Source organism: Copadichromis virginalis, linkage group LG4 (assembly GCF_057382275.1).
Source record: "Copadichromis virginalis isolate Kocher_CV1m ecotype Utaka linkage group LG4, C_Virginalis_male_GT1.1, whole genome shotgun sequence".
Lineage (NCBI taxonomy): Eukaryota > Metazoa > Chordata > Actinopteri > Cichliformes > Cichlidae > Copadichromis > Copadichromis virginalis.
Genome location: NC_140621.1, coordinates 35,315,712 through 35,337,079, shown reverse-complemented (window position 1 = coordinate 35,337,079; position 21,368 = coordinate 35,315,712). Strand labels below are relative to the sequence as shown.

General features: G+C 45.5%; 2 protein-coding genes across 4 annotated transcripts in view; both read right to left on the bottom strand.

The window, feature by feature from the left end:
• Positions 1–171: 171 nt before the first annotated feature.
• On the bottom strand, positions 172–5,796 carry cdipt (CDP-diacylglycerol--inositol 3-phosphatidyltransferase (phosphatidylinositol synthase)). Its single transcript, XM_085455159.1, has 6 exons — positions 5,616–5,796; positions 4,853–4,987; positions 4,141–4,294; positions 3,893–3,974; positions 3,648–3,729; positions 172–3,047 (listed from the first exon to the last, which is right to left on the bottom strand). Exons 1-6 carry the CDS (start codon positions 5,656–5,658, stop codon positions 2,905–2,907), a joined length of 639 nt encoding a protein of 212 aa, XP_085311285.1. The 5' UTR covers positions 5,659–5,796; the 3' UTR covers positions 172–2,904.
• Positions 5,797–8,642: 2,846 nt separating this feature from the next.
• taok2a (TAO kinase 2a) overlaps positions 8,643–21,368 on the bottom strand; it is a 29,334-nt gene continuing 16,608 nt past the window's right edge. The window contains exons 8-20 of one of the 3 annotated variants that reach the window (XM_085455155.1): positions 21,164–21,255; positions 20,998–21,091; positions 20,824–20,905; positions 20,570–20,740; positions 20,073–20,282; positions 19,861–19,989; positions 18,267–18,503; positions 17,932–18,060; positions 17,015–17,218; positions 16,693–16,932; positions 15,491–15,901; positions 13,325–13,507; positions 8,643–13,234 (exon numbers count right to left, since the gene is read on the bottom strand). In XM_085455155.1, the coding sequence (XP_085311281.1) occupies positions 12,380–13,234; positions 13,325–13,507; positions 15,491–15,901; positions 16,693–16,932; positions 17,015–17,218; positions 17,932–18,060; positions 18,267–18,503; positions 19,861–19,989; positions 20,073–20,282; positions 20,570–20,740; positions 20,824–20,905; positions 20,998–21,091; positions 21,164–21,255 (3,037 nt within the window). In that variant the 3' untranslated portion in view covers positions 8,643–12,379. The remainder of the gene's footprint in view (positions 13,235–13,324; positions 13,508–15,490; positions 15,902–16,692; positions 16,933–17,014; positions 17,219–17,931; positions 18,061–18,266; positions 18,504–19,860; positions 19,990–20,072; positions 20,283–20,569; positions 20,741–20,823; positions 20,906–20,997; positions 21,092–21,163; positions 21,256–21,368) is intronic. The other 2 variants (XM_085455156.1, XM_085455157.1) reach the window with 2 other exon arrangements.

Genomic DNA, 21,368 nt, shown 5'->3' with positions numbered 1-21,368 from the left:
CTCTCAAAGTGAGGAACGTGTCAGCACTAATATTCAGATGAAAACAGCTGTTTTATTTTTAATGTCAGACTGAATGGAAGGTGAAGGCGGGCCCTCGGGTCTCCAGGCTGAAATACAGAAAAACAATCGCAGGCAGCTGCACTTCTGCAGACGTTTTAAAGAGAAGCCCAGCAGGTCCAGGTGGAGTGACCAGGTGCCCCTCTTTAAGTGGCTGCTCAGCAGTTTTATTACCCGTCCACCTGCAGGGACACTCCCACATTTTGACCGTTTCTGGAATATAAAAGAAAAACGATGATCTGTGGACGAATCACAGCTTAAGTCAACGTTCAGCTTCTGTTCAGGACTTTTAAGAAACTGGTTTTATATAAATTACAGTGGTTATATGATCAAGCTGCAGGCTGGTTACTTCCCTCAGCTCTCTTCGGCCCACACCGGGTCTGTGTTTGTGTCTCACCATGAATCCAGATGTGTTCAGGCATCCATAACTGTGCATCAGCGCTGTCATTCAGAGCTGACGTGCAGATGTTCTCGCGATCACGTCCCCACAGCGTCAGTATGAACATGCAGTATTATGACAGCATGAATTCATGTTAAAATAAACCCAGTCTGCTCATTTCATGCTCGGCTCCTTTATTTCACACTTTTAGATTCTTGAGCTGTTCCCCGTTTAAGTCGTTCAGGTTGTGTTAAACTCTTTGGCTTCAGTAGAACAAGAATTTACCAAAAAATAAAGATCTGATGTGATATGGAACAGGAAGAAATAACTGAAGGTCAAAGTGCAGAGGACAGAACAGCAGCTGTGGAAGCTCTGCACTCGTCTTCAACGCTGAAAAGCAGAACCAATCAAACCGACAGCTCGTGGAGTCCAAACTGACTCGAAGGAGAAAAGTTTAAATACAAATCTGAATTTTTTATTGAACACAACGTTTTTCTTTTGCAACTTTTTTTTTTATTTTTTACAGTAAATTCAAACCAAGCAAACAAAACCAGCATCAAATATTTAAATTACAACATTATTTCCTTTTAAATAGAACATCAAACTTTGCTTTCAGGTTGAGATATATATTTCATATTAATACATTCTAGCAAATACAGTATGCGGATTTCAGCACGCTCTCTGATTGGCTCCGTCAAAGCGACACACACAGGTAACACTTGGTGCTCCTCAGGTGAGGTAAACGTACAGTTTCTGACAGAGGAGACGCTTCCTCTCCTAGCACTAAAATAAAACGAGCCCAGCTACTGCTCAGCCTCCGTCTAATCAGCCAAGCATCAGCAGGAACAGGAAGTGAGGCGCAGGAACAGAACGAAAGGTGAGAGGAATATTTAAGCTTTTGGTCGTGTCATCATTTCAGGGACGGTTTCGTCTTCACAAATAAAAAACATCTAAATAAGGAATAAAAAGTGGATTTTCAGAGAGTGGAATAAGCATTAGAATTTAGATTTTACCATTAACGTGTCGGTAACCAGCCTGGCGGTCACGGTGGAGGCGACTTCGGACGGTTAACGGGCGCTACACATCGTCAGCTGCTCCTCATTCATTTAAACACACCTGGAGTTTTTCCTCCGAATAAAAAAGTCGGTGTCCAGGAAAGCGCCTCAGGCCTTCTGACAGACACCACTGAGTCATGACATCATCTACACGCACACCTGCACAGGTGCGTCCAGTCAGACCGAACGGCCCGCCTCCTCTCAGCTTCAGACTGAGCCTCCCATCAATCATCTGTCAATTAATCACAATCACTGAGCCGACGACCTCGACCTAACAACAGGCAGAAGTCTGTCCTCACAATCCTGCTGCTACACACCTGGAAATGACGCATAATTACAACAATAATAATAATACTAAAAATAACAGCAATAATAGTAATTACAATAATCTGTATTTGATCTGTATTTTCATTTTTTCATGTTGTTAATAGTTTGGTCAGTAAAATGGGAAAATAATAATAATATTAATAATAATAATAATAATAATAATAATAATGATGATGATGATGATGATGATGATGATGATGATGATGATGATAATAACAACAACAACAACAACAACAACAACAACAATTTGGAACATTGATATTCAGATACGGAGGACTAAGAATGCCCTCCCCTCCCAAAAAAAAGGTTGAGTTTTTGTTTACTTTTGTAATAATTATTTATTTGCTTCTTTATTTACATATTTGTCCTTTCAGATCGCGCCTCATTTATTTTGGCCGGACTTTAGTCACTCCTCTTATTTCTGTATTTACTTTTCTTTCTAGATTTCAATATTGATGGATGTATAAACACATTAGCAGATAGCAGCAACATTATTTTTCCTGCCTACAGTCATTATTAACATTACTTCTTATTCTTTTAGTGATTTTTAAATTCCTTTTTGACTTTTGGTCCTCCGTATTTGTCTGTTCAAACTTAAATATTTAATTTAAAAATTTGTTGTTGTTTTTTTAAAGCGTTCAGATGTTTTTTTAATTATTGCTATGATGTAAAACTGAGAAAGTGTGGCAGTGAGAATGAGCAACATTTGATTAGGTGTACTCGATAAATCTGATACGAATCGTCGGCTCGTTTCAGCTTTAACGGAAAAATAAAGAACACCTGCGTTAGCTCTCGCTGTCATCACCGACGGACACGCCTCTCACGTTAGCGTAATAAAATAGGAGAGCGGTAACCGGGGACCTGTCCGTTTATCATACATGTAACCGTGCGTGTCGTCCTTTAAGTTTGCATTATGAGCTTATGTTGTGATTTAAAGGCTGCGCCGTGGATTCGGAATATTTTTCTCCATATTTGGTCAGAATCCGTGTCGGTCTGACAAACTTTCCCTTTAAGAAAACAAGAATAAGTGAAAGCGCGACGGATCTGCTGATGCTGTTGCAGCTCTCGCCGCCTCCCCGTGACCTCTTACTTCATCTTCAAGGCCTTCTCCCGCTCGGCGGCATCAATGGCGGCCATGTTCTTGGAGGCGGTGATGAGGTGCAGGACGCTGATGCCGGACTTGAGCAGGCAGATGATCCCGCAGAGCCCCTGCAGCCAGTAGAGCCAGCCTGTGGAGAAATGCAGCGACTCAAGTTTAACATCAGACTCAGAGGAACGATGAGTTTCCTGTTCAGCACCTGAACACGTTAACATTCCCAGCTCTGGATTTTAACAGCAGGACTCTGCTAAAGAAGCTCAGCATGACTCACAGCTTTAATTAACCAATAACGAGAACTCGACTAACACTCGCGGAGAACAACCACCATGACATTTATCAACACTTTCATCAACAAATAAAAAATAAGATGAAAATGTTCTGGAAGGATGAGATCCAATCAGAACTAATAAAGGTGTGCAGAAAGGTGGGATGAGTTTGGACGTGAGCCAATCAGAAGCTAGCTCCCACGATCTCTGCTGAACACACAACAAAACAAGGACACTCGCGAGGAAGAGACGAGCAGACGTACGAACACGTTCACACTCGATGTCAAAGAAAATAAACCGAAACTCTGACCAGCAAAAACAAACTTTACACTTTAACTGAATCCACATTAGATTTTAGTCGACAAGAATCTTAATCGACTAAAACAACTTTGATCCGTAAACACTGATGTCCAAACTCAGTCTCACCTGTGAAAGTGAGGAAGACGAGGATAATAAGCTCTTACCTGCCGGCTCCTCGATGTGATAGAGAAGGTAGAGCAAGCAGAAGAAGAGCTCGTTCCCGGCGCACATCACAAACAGGACTGGCTGCAGGACACACACACACACACACACACACACACACACACACACACACACACACACACACACACACACACACACACACACACACACACACACACACACACACACGTTCACTGACTGTTCCTTTAAAATTCACACGGACACGTTTATCATACGACACACAGACCTTGGAGGTGTAGTAGAGGCGTAGGATGGCGTTCCCAGAGAGGTCGATGGTTTTATGGCTCGCTGATCCCTTTACAGTCGAGCTGAGGAAGACAGATAAGAAAACACGATCAGCCGCAGCACAACACCTCGTCCTTACACCTGTCATGGCTCTAAAACAGGTCACTGGGCAACATGATCTGATTCAGTCTGTTCAGGCCACACAGCTAAATATGACTTCACCTTAACAACCACAGAAACATCGCCCACCTGTGCAGGTGCAGCCAGTGGCTGGCGATGTCCAGACACATGCTGAGCTGGAACAGGAAGGCGTAGGAGGGGTAGAGCAGGGATAGGTTGACCAGCAGACACATGGTGGCGCAGCGGTCAGTCAGCATGTCCAACATGGCGCCGAACTTAGTGGCTGAAACAGACAGAGAGCGGCCCGTGAGACCAGAACACGACCTGCTGCAGGAACCGTCATGGCTGCAGTTCCTCTGACGTCCAGCAGAGGCTCCAGCAGCAACTGAGTCAATGTTAAAACTCTACAGCAGAAATAAACACAGCCTAAAGCTCCCACAAAGATTGTCTCACGAGACAGCGAGCATAAAAACGGCCTGAGACGCATACAGAAATCTACTCAGGGGCGTCCTCCTACATCAGCGGGTGTTTCTGCAGATATGGTAGATGTTGCACCTGACTGGACAGCGAGGGATCCACCTCACCACTGCGTGCTTTTAAGGTACCACACCGACCCACTATGACTGTGAAGCAGTGAGAGTCGTTAAAATGACCCAACCACACTCCTTCCATCTTTTATATACAGAGTGTGGTTATCACCCAGTATAAACATCAGGAAAACAAACACGTCCTCCATCCAACACAAAATCCACATTCAGTCAAATCCTGCCTTCAGGAGTCAAAACTGGACGTCTGTCTCACACACACACACACACACACACACACACGTGTAAATACATACACTGATTGAGCGCTCGCGCTGCATGGCCGTCAAAGGCATCCAGCAGAGCGCTGAGCAGGTAGCAGAAGACGGCCGGCCACGGGCAGCAGGGCATCAGGAAGAAGGAGATCAGGGCCAGCACCACCCGGGCATAACCTGCAGGATCCAACCAAGGTGAAGAGATTTATTCAGAAACAGAGTGCGTTTTAATGATTTCAACACTGATTATCTGTGATGAGAAAATTCCTTCTTATTGCATATTATTTGTCATTTTTCGCAAAAACAATGCACTTTGTTATGTCTCTACACTTATGTTACTGCTACCTATTCCAATAAAATTTATTTTAGAACAAAAATGACAAGATAGAAGCTTATAAAATACTTCATTACACTGGGTACAAACTAGTCCACATACGATGAATATCTTATGTTATTTTCATAATTGAAGGCATTTAAAAGCATCATATTGAAGTTGTAAAAACCCATCGCTCAATGGCCTGATCAATCTTTTTATCCACAATAAAACCGGACATATTTCAGGGGAAAATGCTTATTTATTATTACGCAAACAACTACAATACAATAACACAACGTGCCGTCCTTTCCCATTAATTTCGGCTTGATTTGGCTTCCACTGTGACGTTACTCAGCTCACTTTGCCCAGATAAAGCAGATGAGCCGGATTCTCTAAATTGGACGTTTTTTGAATGGAGTTCGGTGAATTTTACATTTCGCCGGCTAAAGCTAAGCTAGCTCCGCGTCGCTAAAGGCGGGAAAAACTCACCGATTAAATTAGGAACGAAGAGGAAAATGTTCTCCGTCTCCATGTCTGCGGCAGTTTGTACGACAAACGGAGCGCCTGTTCTGCGTTTTTATCCGCAACAGGATCTTTGAAGGAAACTGCAGGCGACTATTTGAAAAGGTCACTTCCTGTCACCCAAAGGGCTCTTCACCGGAAATAACAAGGTTACAAATTCCGGTTGTTTTCAGAATAAAGGTGGAATGTTATGACAGCGTTTTGTTGTTGTTTTGTCAAATAAAAGTACAAACTTATAGAAAAACTAAAGGGAGCTTATGCCGTTACATTGATGGAAAAAAAATAATTAAGAAAAAGAAACTTTTGTGTGTCTTTAAGTTTGCATTGGTAAGGATCTTCACCTTTTGCTCTACCTCATCTCACTCTGAAAAAGGAAATAAAACGTACATTAAAAAAATATGTATTTTTACCAACAGTAACCATAACATAGACTAAAACACATATTTAAAACCCATTTACATGGAGATAAACCCTGTAAGCAAAACTCACTCTTGGTTGCGTTTTAGTCTTGAATGCATTTAATTTAATTTTAATTCTAACACAAACTGCAAAACTTTCTAAAAAGACAAGCGTCATTCTTCTTTGCACTTCCTTCTGGAGCGCAGCGAGGAACTCCCTCACACAGAAGACATGTTCATGCTGAGGAAAGTCCGTAATGCCATACGTAATGAATCTGAACCAGAAAGTCTGCGCTGCAGTTTGATGGAGCATTGGTTGCATCCCAATTCAGGGTCTGCAGCCTTAAAGGCCGCATTTCAAGGCCGATTACGTCACAGCGGCGCGCCGAAGGCTCTCCCAATTTAAAGGCTGCTCGAAATGCGGCCCTGAAATGAGTCCTTCATTTCCCTGGGGAAAAAAATAAAATAAAATAATTCCCCTGAATTCTAAGGATGTGGCAGTGTAGACTTTGTGGCCCAACATATCCCAGAATGCATAGCGCGGCGGTGGGTGTGGATAATTTCGCCGAAAAAAACAAAAAACAAAACGGTGGATGAGGGGCGGCCGAAGAGTAAACTTTAAGTAAGTGCTGAATATTATGTCACTTATTTATGTGCAAATGTTTAATAACGAAGAACATTAAACATTCCTGTTGGCCACATGTCAGCAAAGTCATGTGACATCAGTGACGTTTGTACTAACTTGGTTTTAAAGCCTTTACTTTAAAATATACGCCGTTCAATAGCTGAGCTTAATCCTACAGAGAATGATCAAAGCTCATGTAGCAACAAACAAATGAACAAAAGATTTTCTCCTTCATCTCTGTCAAACACAGCTGTATGACACAGCTGTATGGCTAGGCAGCGCCTGTATCACCTACGACAACTGAGGAAGTTCAGGGTCTCTCCAAAGATCCTCAGGATTTTCTATACAGGCGCTGTGGAGAGCATCCTCACACAGAACATGATATCGTGGTTCGGGAACAGCTGTGTGAAGGACCAAAAAGCTCTCCAGAGAGTGATCTGTACAGCAGAACGCTGCTGCAGGATTGCTCTCCCCCCGCTTCAGGACACCTACACCAGGAGATGCCGGACTAGAGCAGCGCAGATACTGAAGGACCCGTCCCATCCTGGCAACAAACTGTTCCAACTTCTGCAATCTGGTAGAAGGTTCCGCATCTTCCAGGCAAGGACAGAGAGACTCAAGAGGAGCTTCTATCCCCAAGCCATCCGTGCCCTAAACACACACACCCGCCCTCTCACATCATCTATAATTGACTGAGACAGGACTCTTCCAGACACTAAACCAAGGCACAATGTACATTTCAAATTCCTTTAATTTTAAATATGCTTATATTGTCTATCCTGTAAAATAGTCAGATGCCTATTCATATTAATGTACAGAATTCACCTGCTTGCTGCTACTACTGCACATTCACCCAGTGTATATACTGTATGTATATATATATATATATATATATATATATATATATAATGTTCTTCCTCTACAACCCCCCCAATTTTTGCACATGTCGAGGAGCGTGTCAGGCTACATTTCACTGTGTTATACTTGTATAACTATGCATGTGACAAATAAAGAACCTTGAATGACACATTTCCAGCTGTTAGTATCATGGTTGCTAGGCAACCTGGGCAGCGCAACAGAGGCTAGACCGTCCCATTTCACAAGCCTCGCACTTCCGGCCTTAGCGGTCTTTGAGTACGCGGCCCTTGAGGATCGTTGAGGCTGCGTACTTTAAGGCTGCAGACCCTGAATTGGGATACAGCCAATGTTTGACTTCGACAATACCGACACGTTCCTACAACACATGAAAGCTCTTTGCTTCAAACATCCGAGAGCATGCAGAGCAAAACTGTCTGGACCCAGCCTTTGTGGTAGTTAGGTGTAATACAGAGAACCAAAAGTGCCCAATAAAAATAAAATAATTTTTGCAGAGAAAGAAAATAAACATTTCATATTTAACAGATTCATTGCAGCAATTTATTTTTATGTTAACTTTGAGTGGAAATAATGGTGTTATTTCTTTCTTTTGTCTCATTTTTACACTTTTGGTTCTCCATACCCTGAAGTACTTCAAAAGAAGTTTTTAAAATTTGTGTTTAAAGACTTTTAAATCTTAAATATCCGTATCCGGAACAGAATTTTCAAAAGAACTCAAAAAGTGAGACGTCAGCAGAAAATCTAGAACAGCTGAAATCTGAAAACATTAATAAAAACATCGCCCCCTGGTGGTGAACAGTTCAGTCTGATTAAAACAAATCTTAAATATTCACGAAACAATTTAATAAGAAAGGAAATGACAACAAAGCAGCGTTTCTGTTTTTATTTCTCCAAAATTATTTGATTACGTTTCTGTACATCTCATTTTTCCAACGCTCCTGAAACACAACCTGAACATTTTCACTTCGCCCTCCTGTGACATACACACACCCTTCATCCTGCTCTGCACACAAACAGCACTCGACTCTGCCTCCCCCTCTTCCTCCTCCTCATTACGCCGATGGCCTTGAATGCTCCTGGGGATTTTCTTTCCCCCCCCCCTTTTTCCTTGAAAGTTTAAAGTTGTAGGAGGAAATGTGAGGAATTGAACAGAAACATTTTGTTTGCCATCGACTCTTGAAATCGGTAACTTTGCGCTTTCAAACAGAGTGAACCTTCAGTTTTTAAATGTCAAACTGTCCTTGAACACAGCACAGAGCAGTCTGAGAAAATAAAATAAAAAGTAGAAAAAGTGAAAAATGTGGAGCTGAAACAGTAAATTGATTAAGATTGAAACTTTTGCTGCTAAAGACATCTTTTTTCTAGTTCCAAAAATTTGTTTTATACGACTTTAAATGTAATTCATTTGTGTTTTTAGGACTTTTGCTGTAATTTAGCACATAAAAACTTTATGGGAAAGAACAACCAGCAGAAGAACGATGTCATTTTATAATAATATAAATTTTAAAGAAATTTCCTTTGTGAACATCTTTCCTCTTAAAGGAGACGAGATACTTAAAAATGTCAGAAGATCCAACATGGCAATCCAACTTTGTCCAATAAATTTCCAATCAAACCGTTCGATTGACCGCTTTCAGCTCCTAATATAAAGACGTCACATTTAAAAAGCATTTTAAATGTTTTGTTGACCAGAACATGAAAACATCTCAGTAACTGTCGCTAAGAATAGCAAACATGAACACGTCCTATAAATTGTGACCACGTGACAATACACAGAAATCCTGCAGTCAGTAAACTGCTCACGGCTGTAAACGTAGATGAAGATCTGGACTCTTCCTCAGTCTGCAGCTTTAATTGGCAAAATAACACTTGAGGAATGGTTAGCATTTCACAATAAATGCTATTAAAAAAAAAAAAAAAACAAAGTTGGCAAAATGAAGTTTTTTTGTTTTGTTTCTTTTTGGGAGGAAGGAGGAGGAGGAGCACTCAGTCCACATCGCCCCACCCCGCCCCACCAATCATCTTCCTCAGCACAGCGTCTCGTGTTTTTTTAAGTCCAGCATGTCCTGCAGACAGCTTTCCACTGAGCGTGACGTTAAGTTTGTCCCTTCCTGCTTGCACTCATTGTCCCGTCAACATTTGCACAAAGTGAAGGAAAATGAAAAAAAGCCAAGAAATGTTTGTTTTTCCTCTTTAGTCCACCTGAACATTCGTCTCCTTTCAGTGCAAATGAGGTAGACGTGACAAAAAGATGATCTTCTACCCATTCGGACTGTGCAAAATGAAACAGAGGTGTTTGTCTGGAAAACACACAGAGTGGAATTCCTGTACGGAGGCCCAAAGATGCCAATATTCATCTCAAACGCATATAATTTGAAGTTTAGCCAAACAAACTTGAAACTCTTTAAAATCTTAAAATGTAACTCATTAACACCAAATGGGTTTTTTTGTTTAGAAAGAAAAATGGAGTGACTGAAAGGTCGTTTTAACAGAAGTCTCTTTTTGGCTCTCATCTAATTTAAAAGTTTTTAAAATCTCAAATATAAAAACCAATAAATAAAAAAATGTATAACATTAGAACTAAAGGGAGGCAAAACAAAGGATGACAGAGGTGAGTTGCTGATGTCTGATTAATTAATTGGTTCAGTTACTTTGGGGAAAATACTGTGAAGAAATTAAAAACAAAATGTAGAAGTGGTTTTACTCTAACTTTGAAATAAAATTATAATTTCCGCTCTGAAGTCCACTGCCAGCTCAAAACACACAAAACTGGAATTCTTTAGGGAATAAATGTGAATCTTTATTTAAAAATCTAAAAATAAATAAATAAAATTCTTAGTGTTAACCTGCCTTTAGTTATTAAAGAATGTATTAATAATAGGTTGACGTTTTAAAACCTGCTTATGCTAATAAACACTATTATTCTTTTTTTTTTTTTCTTTTTTTCAAAAGCCTAATATTGGACACCTTTGGGCTTCCGTATTTGGAGGTGTTCTTGCAGATGTTACAGTGTTTTTGGGAAAGTCTTTCGCACCATAAAGACGATGTGTAAAACAAAAAAATGATAAAGTTATGGCACCAAAACGTAGTGAAAGATCTGGAAATATGTCCATACGTCATGTGATAATACTGGCTCAAAACAAAACAAACGAAAGCAAACAAAACAAAAAAACCCTGCAGCCCTGCCCAGAACTGGAGACTCCCACCCTGAGACCTCGACAGGAATGCTGGGAAAGGTAGTCCTTTTGTCCTCCTTAGAAACGTGAATATTATTTATAACTCTATCACAGTAACATTGCGCTTATTCCCCACCTAGTGGTCAAAATTGGCAATCCACATTTAAAAATTAGCGTACAACATAAATATTCCAGCTGCAGTAGAGGTAATAATAATGATGGCGTCTATTCGTCTACAAATCAAGTCACGTGACAAAATAGTCATCATTATTACTCTAACACAGCCTCAGAGTTATTAGTGCTTCTATGTACAAGTCAAGAGTTTTGGACAGTGAACAATCGTCAGTTTACCTGCTACCTGTACACAGGTATCTTACATTTATAAGCATTTATATAAATAGGTAGTGTGCATGTTTATTCATACAAACGCCGCCTGTACACGAGCTCCATGCACCGCACTACTCTGTGACACACATGTACACCTTATCTACAGATGCAGAGTTTGGGGGGGGGGGGGGGGGGGGGGGTCACACACACACACTTTCAGCTCTAAAACTCTGCGGCAGCGTCACTTTGAAGGAACGAGTCGCCCAACATCGAGCTCTCAGATTAAGCACAGGCAGGTTAGCCTAGCTTAGCATTACAACAGGAGAATGACGGCAGGTAAACACACCTTTAAGTTACATTTACCTGCAGAGTAAAGGCGCAAACAACTGACCAGAAGCTAAATTCTGCGCGGCGTGCTGAGAGTACGAACGTGGCACAGATCGTCCACAGGCAGCGGACTATCCTCCTGACGCCTGCTGGAGTTATCGTTCGGAAACGGGTGTCATCTAAAACCAGCACGCATGAGCAGACGTTAGCGATGACGGGAACTAAAATAAAACGTGCTCTTTCAGTCTGCTCGCTGACCACTCACAGCGCCCCCTGCTGACCAGTAGATCATTCCCGTACGATGGGATCAACAGGAAGTAGAACATCTGCCTCAGAGACAAGTGTAAACTTCACTACGCAGAGATCTCGTAAACTTGGTTGTTTGAACACAAGAAAAACAAAGATGGAGGGGCTTCCTGTACGGAGTGCGCTGACGCCGAGGCGACTCGCGGCGACATGGGCGTGTTCCTTTAAGTGGCTTGGAGGGCAGTGGTAGGTTGGTCTCGGGTCAACAGAAAGATGGCAGTGTTTGTTTTTATTGTCGTGTACAGAATCTTAGCACTACAAATAAAAGTTGATTTTAAGAAATCTTCCCTCGGTCGCCGCCTGTACACCGCCGCCTTCAAGCCCCGCCCCCCGCCCTGAATGTTTGAAACACTTAGGAACCAGAAACGGCGTCTACAGTTCAGTTATGTACATAGTTACAGTGGTTTTTAAAGCACTGCGAGCCGAGTGGAAGCTCCACAGCCGTCGCTCTGTCTCGGTCGACGTGTTGGCGCCGTGGTAGCTGGACGTGTTGTTGGCTGATTGGATCGCTGCCCCCGTGCAGCTGCAGTGACTGCGTATAAAGGGCACGTTCAAAATTGATTTTTTAAAACTTGTGACATGTTTGTTTTTAGGATTGAAGCGCTGAAGACCGAAAAGGTCAAAATGGCGCCGTTCTGCTTCTGTGTCCCCTGAGAGAAGCAGGACGGCGCCCCCAGACTAAGACTGGCGCCGGATTCACGAGTAGGAGAGGTGAGAGCCGTTGGAGATGTGCGAGGTGACCGATGTGCTCCGGGTTAACCCGCCGTCGCTCCCCCCGCCGCCTGGCCCCCCGGAGGCTGTCCGCCTCAGCGGCTGAGGGCTGTTCCTGAGCGCCATCAGGCTGGGGCCCCTTACACTCAGACCGCCGCCGCCGTAGCCGCCCTGTGAGGAAGAGGACGAGGAGGTGGAGGAGGGAGGGGAGGAGGTGGAGAGGGCGATGGGAGGAGGCGGAGGTGGCGGAGGCAGGAGGGCCAGGGACTGCGAGGAGGCGTGGGAGGAGAGGTGGTGGACCTGGGAGTGATGGGCGTAGTGTCCGCCTCCTCCCACCCATTCCCTGGAGCGGTCCCGCTCCCTGGAGTCGCGCTCGTGGGCATCGCGGTAGAGCTGCGGCGTGCTCTGGTGGTGTTGGTAGTGTTGGGGGAGGTAGTGCTGCTGGTGATGGGAGGAGGAGTGACCCCGGCTCTTGCTCATCTCGCCATCCCTGCCAAGGACGTGGGACGAGGCGATGGACTCGGCGCGGCTGAAGCCTCCACCGCCGTGATTCTGGCTGCGCCAGGATGGAGTCGTCACAGAGTTCTGCACGCTGTGGCTCCAATGGCTGCCGGAGCGCGGTACGGGCCGCGACGGCCAGCCGCCGGAGCCCGAGGACGGGCTGGGGGTCGGGTAGCCCTGGTTGAAAGCCTCTGCCGGGATGCCGGTCAGCGCCATGTTGCTGAAGCCCAGACGCATGCTCTCCGAGTCGAAGGCCTCAATCTCGTGAGCCTGGCGCTCGAGCAGCGTCCGGATTCGCTCGGAGCGCTCGTTCTGCAGAGTCAGCATCTCCTCCTCGATCTGTTGGACAAAAACGCGGCGGTTAGCTCGACCGGGACGCGGCCCGCGCGCTTTCACAAGCTTCGACTGTCAGAGTGAAGTCGGCCTCACCCTCTGCTCCAGCAGCGCCCGGCGGATCGACACCCTCTGCTCCAGGTCCTTCACCTCGCGCTCGTGCTGCGTGTCCGTGTGGATCTTGATCTTGCTCTGGTAGGCGTTCAGCAGCTCGAGCTCCTGCTGCAGCTGCATGCGGAGCACCTGATACTCGGCCTCCTGCGTCTCATCCAGCCGCAGCTGTGGGATCAAAACAGAGCCTCGCTATCAGCAACAAAGTCAAGCAGGTGAAAAACAAGTGTTTGTGCTGCATGTGCGCGTTTCTTTCATGTCTGGTTTTTAATTTTAGAAAATAAAAATCATTCAGCTGAAAACTACAGACAGGAAATGACTCTTCATCCTGAAGACAAAGGTTTCAGTCGATCTGACACAAAATTCAGACGCTTTCAACTGTAAGTATCAGCTGATGTCCACATGTGCGTCACATGTATCGGTGCACACTAAGGCTGGGCGATATATCGAGTTTTTTAAAAATATCGATATATTTTCATACGAGATATAAGATGTGACAATATCGTTCATATCGATATAGTCTATGTTACGTTATAATTATACTTGTGGAGCCGCAGGTTTGCCTCTTTCGTCCACTTTTGTCTCTACGCAACGTTACTCGGCCTCGCCTCTCCTTCACTGAACACAACTCCGCCTCCCCCATAGCTTCACCTGCAGGCAATGACAAGATGAAAGCGGAAAATCTCCGTTAGCGAGTTACCGTGCGTGGGGCTGGACGGCGTCAACGTGTTAGCGAGCTAACCGCGCTAACGAGCTAACCGCGCTAACGACATGCAGCCCGGAGGGGCTGCACGGCCTAAAATCCTTTCATTTTCTCAAAACTCGACAGTGCGCCTTATGTATGAATTCTGGTTGTGCTTACTGACCGCGAACCGATTTTATGTGGTACACAGCGCTCATCAATCTGTCAAAAAATGTTTTAATATGACTTTGCTAAGCTACGGAGCTGCACCGCTTGATGGATTGTCGGAGGATTACGGCTACCGGGGAGGAGCCTCGCGGAGTGATACGTACTGTGTGTATAAGGACCACAAACTGCACCTGTTCAGAGACGTGGTGCAGCTGTGAAGTCTGTCTCTTTGTTACTATGCTCAGCGTCTGTTAGTTTACATTTTGACTGCACAATTGTGAGCTTTTTGTTATGCACAAAAACAACATTGTTTTCTTTTATTTATGGACCATGATTATTTAATAAATGCTGATAATTTATTTTTTAGTAATTTCTTCATGTACATCTACGCTGTATGTAAAGAAAAGTGCCCGTGTGACATCTGGGACACAGTGCGACTAAGAACTCTCTTTTTGTTCTTAACTTATGGCTTTAAAAAAAAAAAAAATCGAGATGTATATCTTATATCGCCATCCAGCTAAAAAATATCGAGATATGAGTTTTGGGTCATATTGCCCAGCCCTAGTGCACACAGACCAAAGGTGTGACTTTTATGATGAGATAATGAGCTTGTTAATAAAATCAAACATTAAATCATAAGTTCAGCCCTGAAATATTACTTAATGCCTCCATGTTTACATATATTTAATAAACATGCCATATTTGAGCTTCTCTAATCTAAAGCTGCTCTGACTTGAGATATTTTTGGCTGAAAGAAATTACATTTAAAATCAGTTGTTTGGATAATTTAGAATGTGAATAACATTCGTTCAGGATTTCATAAACATTTCTCCTCAGCTGGTTTATTTCCTTTAAACCGAGCTGAGCTGCAGCGCTCAGGGCTCTGTACTACGAAGCAAGTTCAACATATCCAGGATATTTTACTCCAATCTGGCGTCCTTTAAATCTGGCAATCAAGCTTTAACAGTCCAGCTGTGAGCACGTTCACATGGGAGAGGCGGGGTTTGCAGCACGTGACCAATCAGAAACATGGAAAGCTGATCGTTCAAAGGAAGATAAAAAGGGGGGGGAAAAAAATCAGGTGGTTAAACAGAGTGAAGGTAAGAACTGCTGCAGAGGGAGCAGGGGGGGCTCTGCAGGAAGCTGGAAGAGCCGCTGTATTAGTAAAGCTCATCTGAAGCATGATTTCACAACCTCCCTAAAGCAGGTTAGAGCTGCAGCTCAAGTTGCCATGGCGATGTAAGAAGAGAAAGCCTCTGTGTATACCCGGGCTGATCAGCCAGGGCTCATCCTGAAGTTACCTGGATAAGACCAAATCCTGCCTTGTAGTACAGGCCTCTGGTTCTAAGGTGCAGGTTGTCAGGTGTGCAGGTGCTGAAGTGTGGGAGGTTGTCAGGTGTGCAGGTGCTGAAGTGTGGGAGGTTGTCAGGTGTGCGGGGTTTCAGGTGTGGGTGGTTGTCAGGTGTGCAGGTGCACGGAGGTTTCCTTGCCTTACTCACAGCCTGAGAGGACAGCATTTCGTTGATGGAGTGGTCGTACTGCTCGGCCAGGATGGCCAGCTTACGTGTTTGCTCCTCTTTGAGGCGTTTGAGGACGGCCTTGTGGTCGGACTTTGGAGTGCTCTCCAGCAGGTGGTTCCTCAGAGCTTTGTACTGACGGGTCTGGATCTTGCAGGTCTCCTGGAACTGACGCTTGACCTGCAGCTCTTTGGACTGAAACAGAAGGAAACGTGTCGAGTTCATGTAAACTGCTTTTACACAAATAAAAGCATTACGAGTTCTTCTGATCAGTGAAGAGGTCAAAGTTCTTTAAAGTATCTGCCACATTCTTCCCCTTTTCCCCCAAAGTTCTGCTGATATTGGAAAATTTATGTAGTTTGACTAAATTACATAAACATTTCCCAAATTGGCATAGGGATAGCTCAGTGGGTAGAGTGGGCGCCCCATGATCAGAAGGTTGGGGGTCAAATACTGCTACCCTGAGGTACCCCTGAGCAAGGTACCATCCCTAAACACAGCTTTTATAAACTGCAGGAAAAACTGAAATAAATATTGTTGTCAATTCGCAAAAAAAACAGCATCACAATTAAGCCTCCCATAAACTATACAGAAAGGCACAAAGTCAAACAGGACTACCAACAGCACCAGTAAACCTTTGAAAGGCCCTGTAGGGAAACAATTACATTTCCCATGAAGAGTGACGTCCCTTCCGATCGTCGCAGGTAATGCGACAGGTCGCGCTGACGTACGAAGTGCCACGAACAGCTGAGCGGATCAGCAAAGTGCGTTTCTGGATTATAATGTTTTTATTGTTGCAAGTGCTTTTTACACGATTTTTGCAAAAACAAACGGCGAGCTGGGACGAGCTGAATGCACGTTAAGAACGCAACTCCTCCAGTTTCACATGCAAAACAAATTATTGCGCTAGCTTCTGTGGTTGCATTTCTACTGGGATTTAAAAATAGTAACGGAAACCAGGTGGTGCTGTGATCCTCCTGAGGTACCTTGAGACTCTTGGGCTGCTGCCGGACCTCCATGGCGTGCTTCTGCCGAAGCTCCTGCTCACGCCGCTTGTTGTACTCCATCTGATTGGTCAGCTCGGTCTGGTGCTGCGTTCGGATCAGCTCGGCCCGGGTGCGCTGCATCGTGCCCAGCTGCCTGAACTCGAGCTCCTGGGTGGACTCGTGGTGCCGCAGCAGCATGGCGCACTCCAGGTCCTTCTGGGTCTGCTTCTTATTCAGCTCCTAAAGGACGGAGAAAAGCAGGAATCACAGCGAATCATGGCCGGAGAGAGCAGAGCAAAAACAAACGCAGCTGCTGTCCCACCTCTCTGAGCAGGTCCTGCTCCAGGTTGTGGCGAGCCAGCAGCATCTTCCTCTTGTACTGGCGGCACTGCAGCTCGTAGTACTGCCGCTGGCGCCGCAGCAGGCTGGCCTCCTCCTCCGCCTGCATCTGCTGCAGACACTCCTTCTGACGGACCAGCCACTCCTGCTTCTCTCGCTTCGGAGTCGACTGGTTCTCGCTCAGCTCCTGTTCAGAGTTCAGAGTTCAAGTCAGGTCAGGGCTGTGATCTCTTTATTTCATAATAATAATAATAATAATGGATTGGATTTATATAGCGCTTTTCGAGACACCCAAAGCGCTTTACAATGCCACTATTCATTCACTCTCACATTCACACACTGGTGGAGGCAGCTACAGTTGTAGCCACAGCTGCCCTGGGGCAGACTGACAGAAGCCAGGCTGCCATATCGCGCCATCGGCCCCTCTGGCCAACACCAGTAGGCAAGTAGGGTAAAGTGTCTTGCCCAAGGACACAACGACCAGGACAGAGAGCCCAGGGATCGAACCGGCGACCTTCCGGAAGGTATCTGTAACCTTCCGGTTACAGATACGCTTCCCAACCCCCTGAGCCACGGTCGCCCATCACCAGTCAGCTCATTTATGTTCGTATCACAGATCGCTTCTGCTGCTTTATTCTGAAAATCCAGGTGCAGTCAGACGCCAGCTGTAACTCAGCTGCGCTGCCTTTTATTTTACATATTTTACTCTTTATTTAAACAGCTTCGTGTTTCAGCTCCTACAGGAACTTCTCCGTTTGTGGGAGAGATCCTGTTTGGTTTTGCTGTTTCACAGAAACCTTTAAATTACAGCCTGTCGGCACGCACGGCTCCTTTAGAGCAGCTACGTTCGGTTCAGCCTGCAGGGCACGCGCAGCTGACTGTGGAGGAACTCGCTCCGACCTCTTTCAGCTGCTCCTTGCGCTGGCGGTACTGGCGTTTCTGTGAGTCCAGTAAACTGGTGAGTTCCTTCTTCTGCTGGCCCAGGATGTGCTGCTGGAACTTCTTCTCCTCCGTCAGAGCAGCTTTCGTCTGCACGGGCACACAAACAGGATCCTTACGTTAAGAAATGAACTCATAACTCACATTAAGACAGAAAAAACTTTGATCTATGAAATGATGCAAAAACTGAATTTAAAGAATTCCTGTTAAAAACACTGAAACCTGTTTTCGCTTTTGGATTTTGAATTCATCAAATAAAAATACTCTACAAAAGATTATTATAGTAAAAACTGCACCTCCTTCTCCAGGATGGCCTGGTGCTTCTTGGCCAGCTTGTCGGCCTCTGTGGAGAACGTGTTCCTCTGGTTCTCCAGCTCTTTGTCCAGCTTCAGCTGATGCTCGTCCATCTCCGCCTTCAGCTTGTTTTCCAGGCTCATCAGCTGCTTCTGGTGCTGCCGCCTCATGCGCTTGTAGCCGGACATCTGCTCACGCAGCGCCGAGCCCTGCTCGTGCTCCTGGATCTGACGGGTCACCTGGAGGAAGGCGGTGGTGAGGTTCAAGGACTCAGCAGGTCAGCTCGAGTATCAAAAAAACGATCATTTTTAAGACTTTCTTGCTTAATTCACATGATTATTCACAACTTCACAAACGTGATGCACGTGTGAAGACATGAGCCCGTTTTTACTGAGAACTGTTAAAGACTAACAGGGAAGAAAGGTGGAGGTGGTGGAGACAAAAAGCTGCCTGTTAATCCATCGCTCTGTCTGCATCTCTGAGTGCAAACGGTGGCAAAAAGACCGGTCACTACTAGGGATGGGTACCGGTATCCGTTCTGACATAAACCGTGGTAACCAGACCGAAAAGCAGCGCACATTTTGGTGCTTTTTTTTCCTGAGCTGTGATACACTTTAGATTCTAGCCAATCATTTTACGTTTCCGAGGATAGTAGGCGGGGCCAGGTACGTACGTTCTTTTAGAGCAGAGCTACAGATTAAAAATGTCCAAGGCGAAGCGGTCAAAGTCTGGCTGTACTTCACAGCAAAAGATGCAAACTCAGCAGCAACAAGTGCTTTAAGCTGATACTGTGATACTGTCAAAGGAGGTAACACCTCGAATCTGATGAAACACCTGGCGACGCATAGCGTTTTTTTAAAAGCCGAGAAATGCGCCGTATTTGATAGCTTGCTGCGAGACCTCACACCGAGCACATCTACTGCAGGTGTGGTGCCTGTTATCGACCCGGAGTTAGCAACATCCCCCAAAAACCCGAAGAGGAGAGTCCTGGCCCCTAGCCCTGCCAGTGTAGCAGAAATGATGAGGATGATGATGCAGCAGCAGCCGTTCTTCTCTGCGTGAGTAGCTTCATGTTGTTTGTGTGTAATTTACGTTGAGTAGGCTAACCACGTTATTACATTAATGCATGTAAGGTGAACTAGCAAACATCATCATAGCTACATGCGGCTGTCTTCTTGTTTGATGGCAGATACTCCCTTCACCCTGGCCAAAAAGGCTAAAATGACCAAAGAAAAAGTGGAAAACGGTTAAACATGAGAGGTCTTTGGACAAAGTTTGTGTTTTTTCCATTGTTTAAGCACTGCTTCCAGCCAAGAGTGATACCATATATGCCCCATAGCTGCAGAAAAGGCTAACATTGTTATCTTTTTACAAAAAAACAGCTGAACATGAGAGGTTTTTGGACAAAGTTTGTGTTCTCCATTCTTTAAGCACCGGTTTGAGCACCGTTTCAAAAGTACCGTTATCGGATAAAACCTAAACGATATCCATCCGTAGTCACTACTGTCTGTGGACAAACTGAGGTCATTTTACTCCACTACAGCTCCATTCATAGATATCTGTAGAACCTCCATCTCTATCTGTGACGGATCTTACCAAAGAGGCCGTGCGAATGGTGGCAAAGTGGTCACGGTTTCGATAGAAGGCTCGCCGGCGTCCAGCTGAAGGAGCCTGAGGCTGATCCATCTCTGGCTGGTACGGGTCATCGTAGATGTTGTCCTGACCCTGAGGAGGAGGAGGGAGAATCAGGATGGTGAATCCAGAGGAGGCGAGCTGGATGTCAGGTGAGCTTTAAGCCAAGCACTTACCGTGGGTCGGTGGATGATGGAGCTGTTGGAGGTGACCGTGTGCTCGCCCTCCTGCATCATGGCCATCTCGTTGCTGCTGTCGTCGGAGGCGTCGGCGAGGCTGTTGACCGAGCTGCTCTGAGAGCTGGCTGAGATGGACATACTGGGAACAGACTGGGAGCTCTCCATGCTGTTAACGGTGCCCGTCTGCAGCAGGTACGGCTCCACCTCCTGAAACACACAAAACAAAATCTTCTTTCACACATGAATCCTCATCAGGAGTCCCTCCCAGCCCGATCACATGACAAGACCTAAAGCTGAAACGGAGAGGGCGACAGCTCAGGCGGCCCGCCTTCGGCTTTCTCACTATTTTTGTGCACACAGTCAAGTTTCCAGTAACACTCCAACATTCCTGCTTAAAGCCAGTCAGAGGAAAATGTTCTGACGTTAGTTTCCTCCTTTTTTGGTATTTCAAGCCAAAAAAAGCACAAATCTCCTGATCTGTGCTCCTTCCTCACCTCCTCCTCCTCGCCTCCCTCGGTGACGGGGCCGTTCTGTTGGGTTTCCTGGAACAGGATCTTCTTCATCTTGCGGTACTGCAGGTTGTCGAGCTCCCTCACCGCATCCTTGGTTCGTGCGATCAGGTCCATGACGACGGTCAGCGGGCGCTCGTGGCACAAGAAGCGATGCTGCGGGAGGAGGGATAGAAATGACAGGTGAGCACACAGCAGGGCAGGTTTAAAAAAAACTGTCCTGGATCAATAACGCTCACATTGAGAAGCACGTCCGAGGTAGGCCGGTCCTGGGGAATCTTCTGTAGGCAAGAGTCGACAAAACTGCGGAAGGAATCGGACCTGAAACAAAAACACAACATCAGTTCACTGCAGTGTCTCCGAAGTGGACAGAGGGATACACGGCGCCGCAGGAAAACATGGAGGCTGCTCACCAGTGATTGGACTGCAGGACGGGGCTTTCATTCTGAGCGATGTGGTATAAGGCACTCATAGCATTCATGTTGAACAGGGGGGGTTTCCTCTCCGCTGCAGAAGAACGACAGTTAGCATCACAGAGCCCCAGGCTCACAGTTTAAGAGCACAGACAGCAGCTCATACCCAGCTCTATGCAGGTGATGCCCAGGGACCAGACGTCCACCTTCCCGTCGTACTGGCCCTCGTCCATGGCCAAGATCACCTCCGGAGCCATCCTGGAGAAGACAGAGAGAATGGGCCGAGTCATCCGCTGCTGCGCCGCACGACGTGCAAAATGTGTTTCAGCGAAACAACAAAAAAAGCTGCACTACGAGAAAAAAACTCAGAT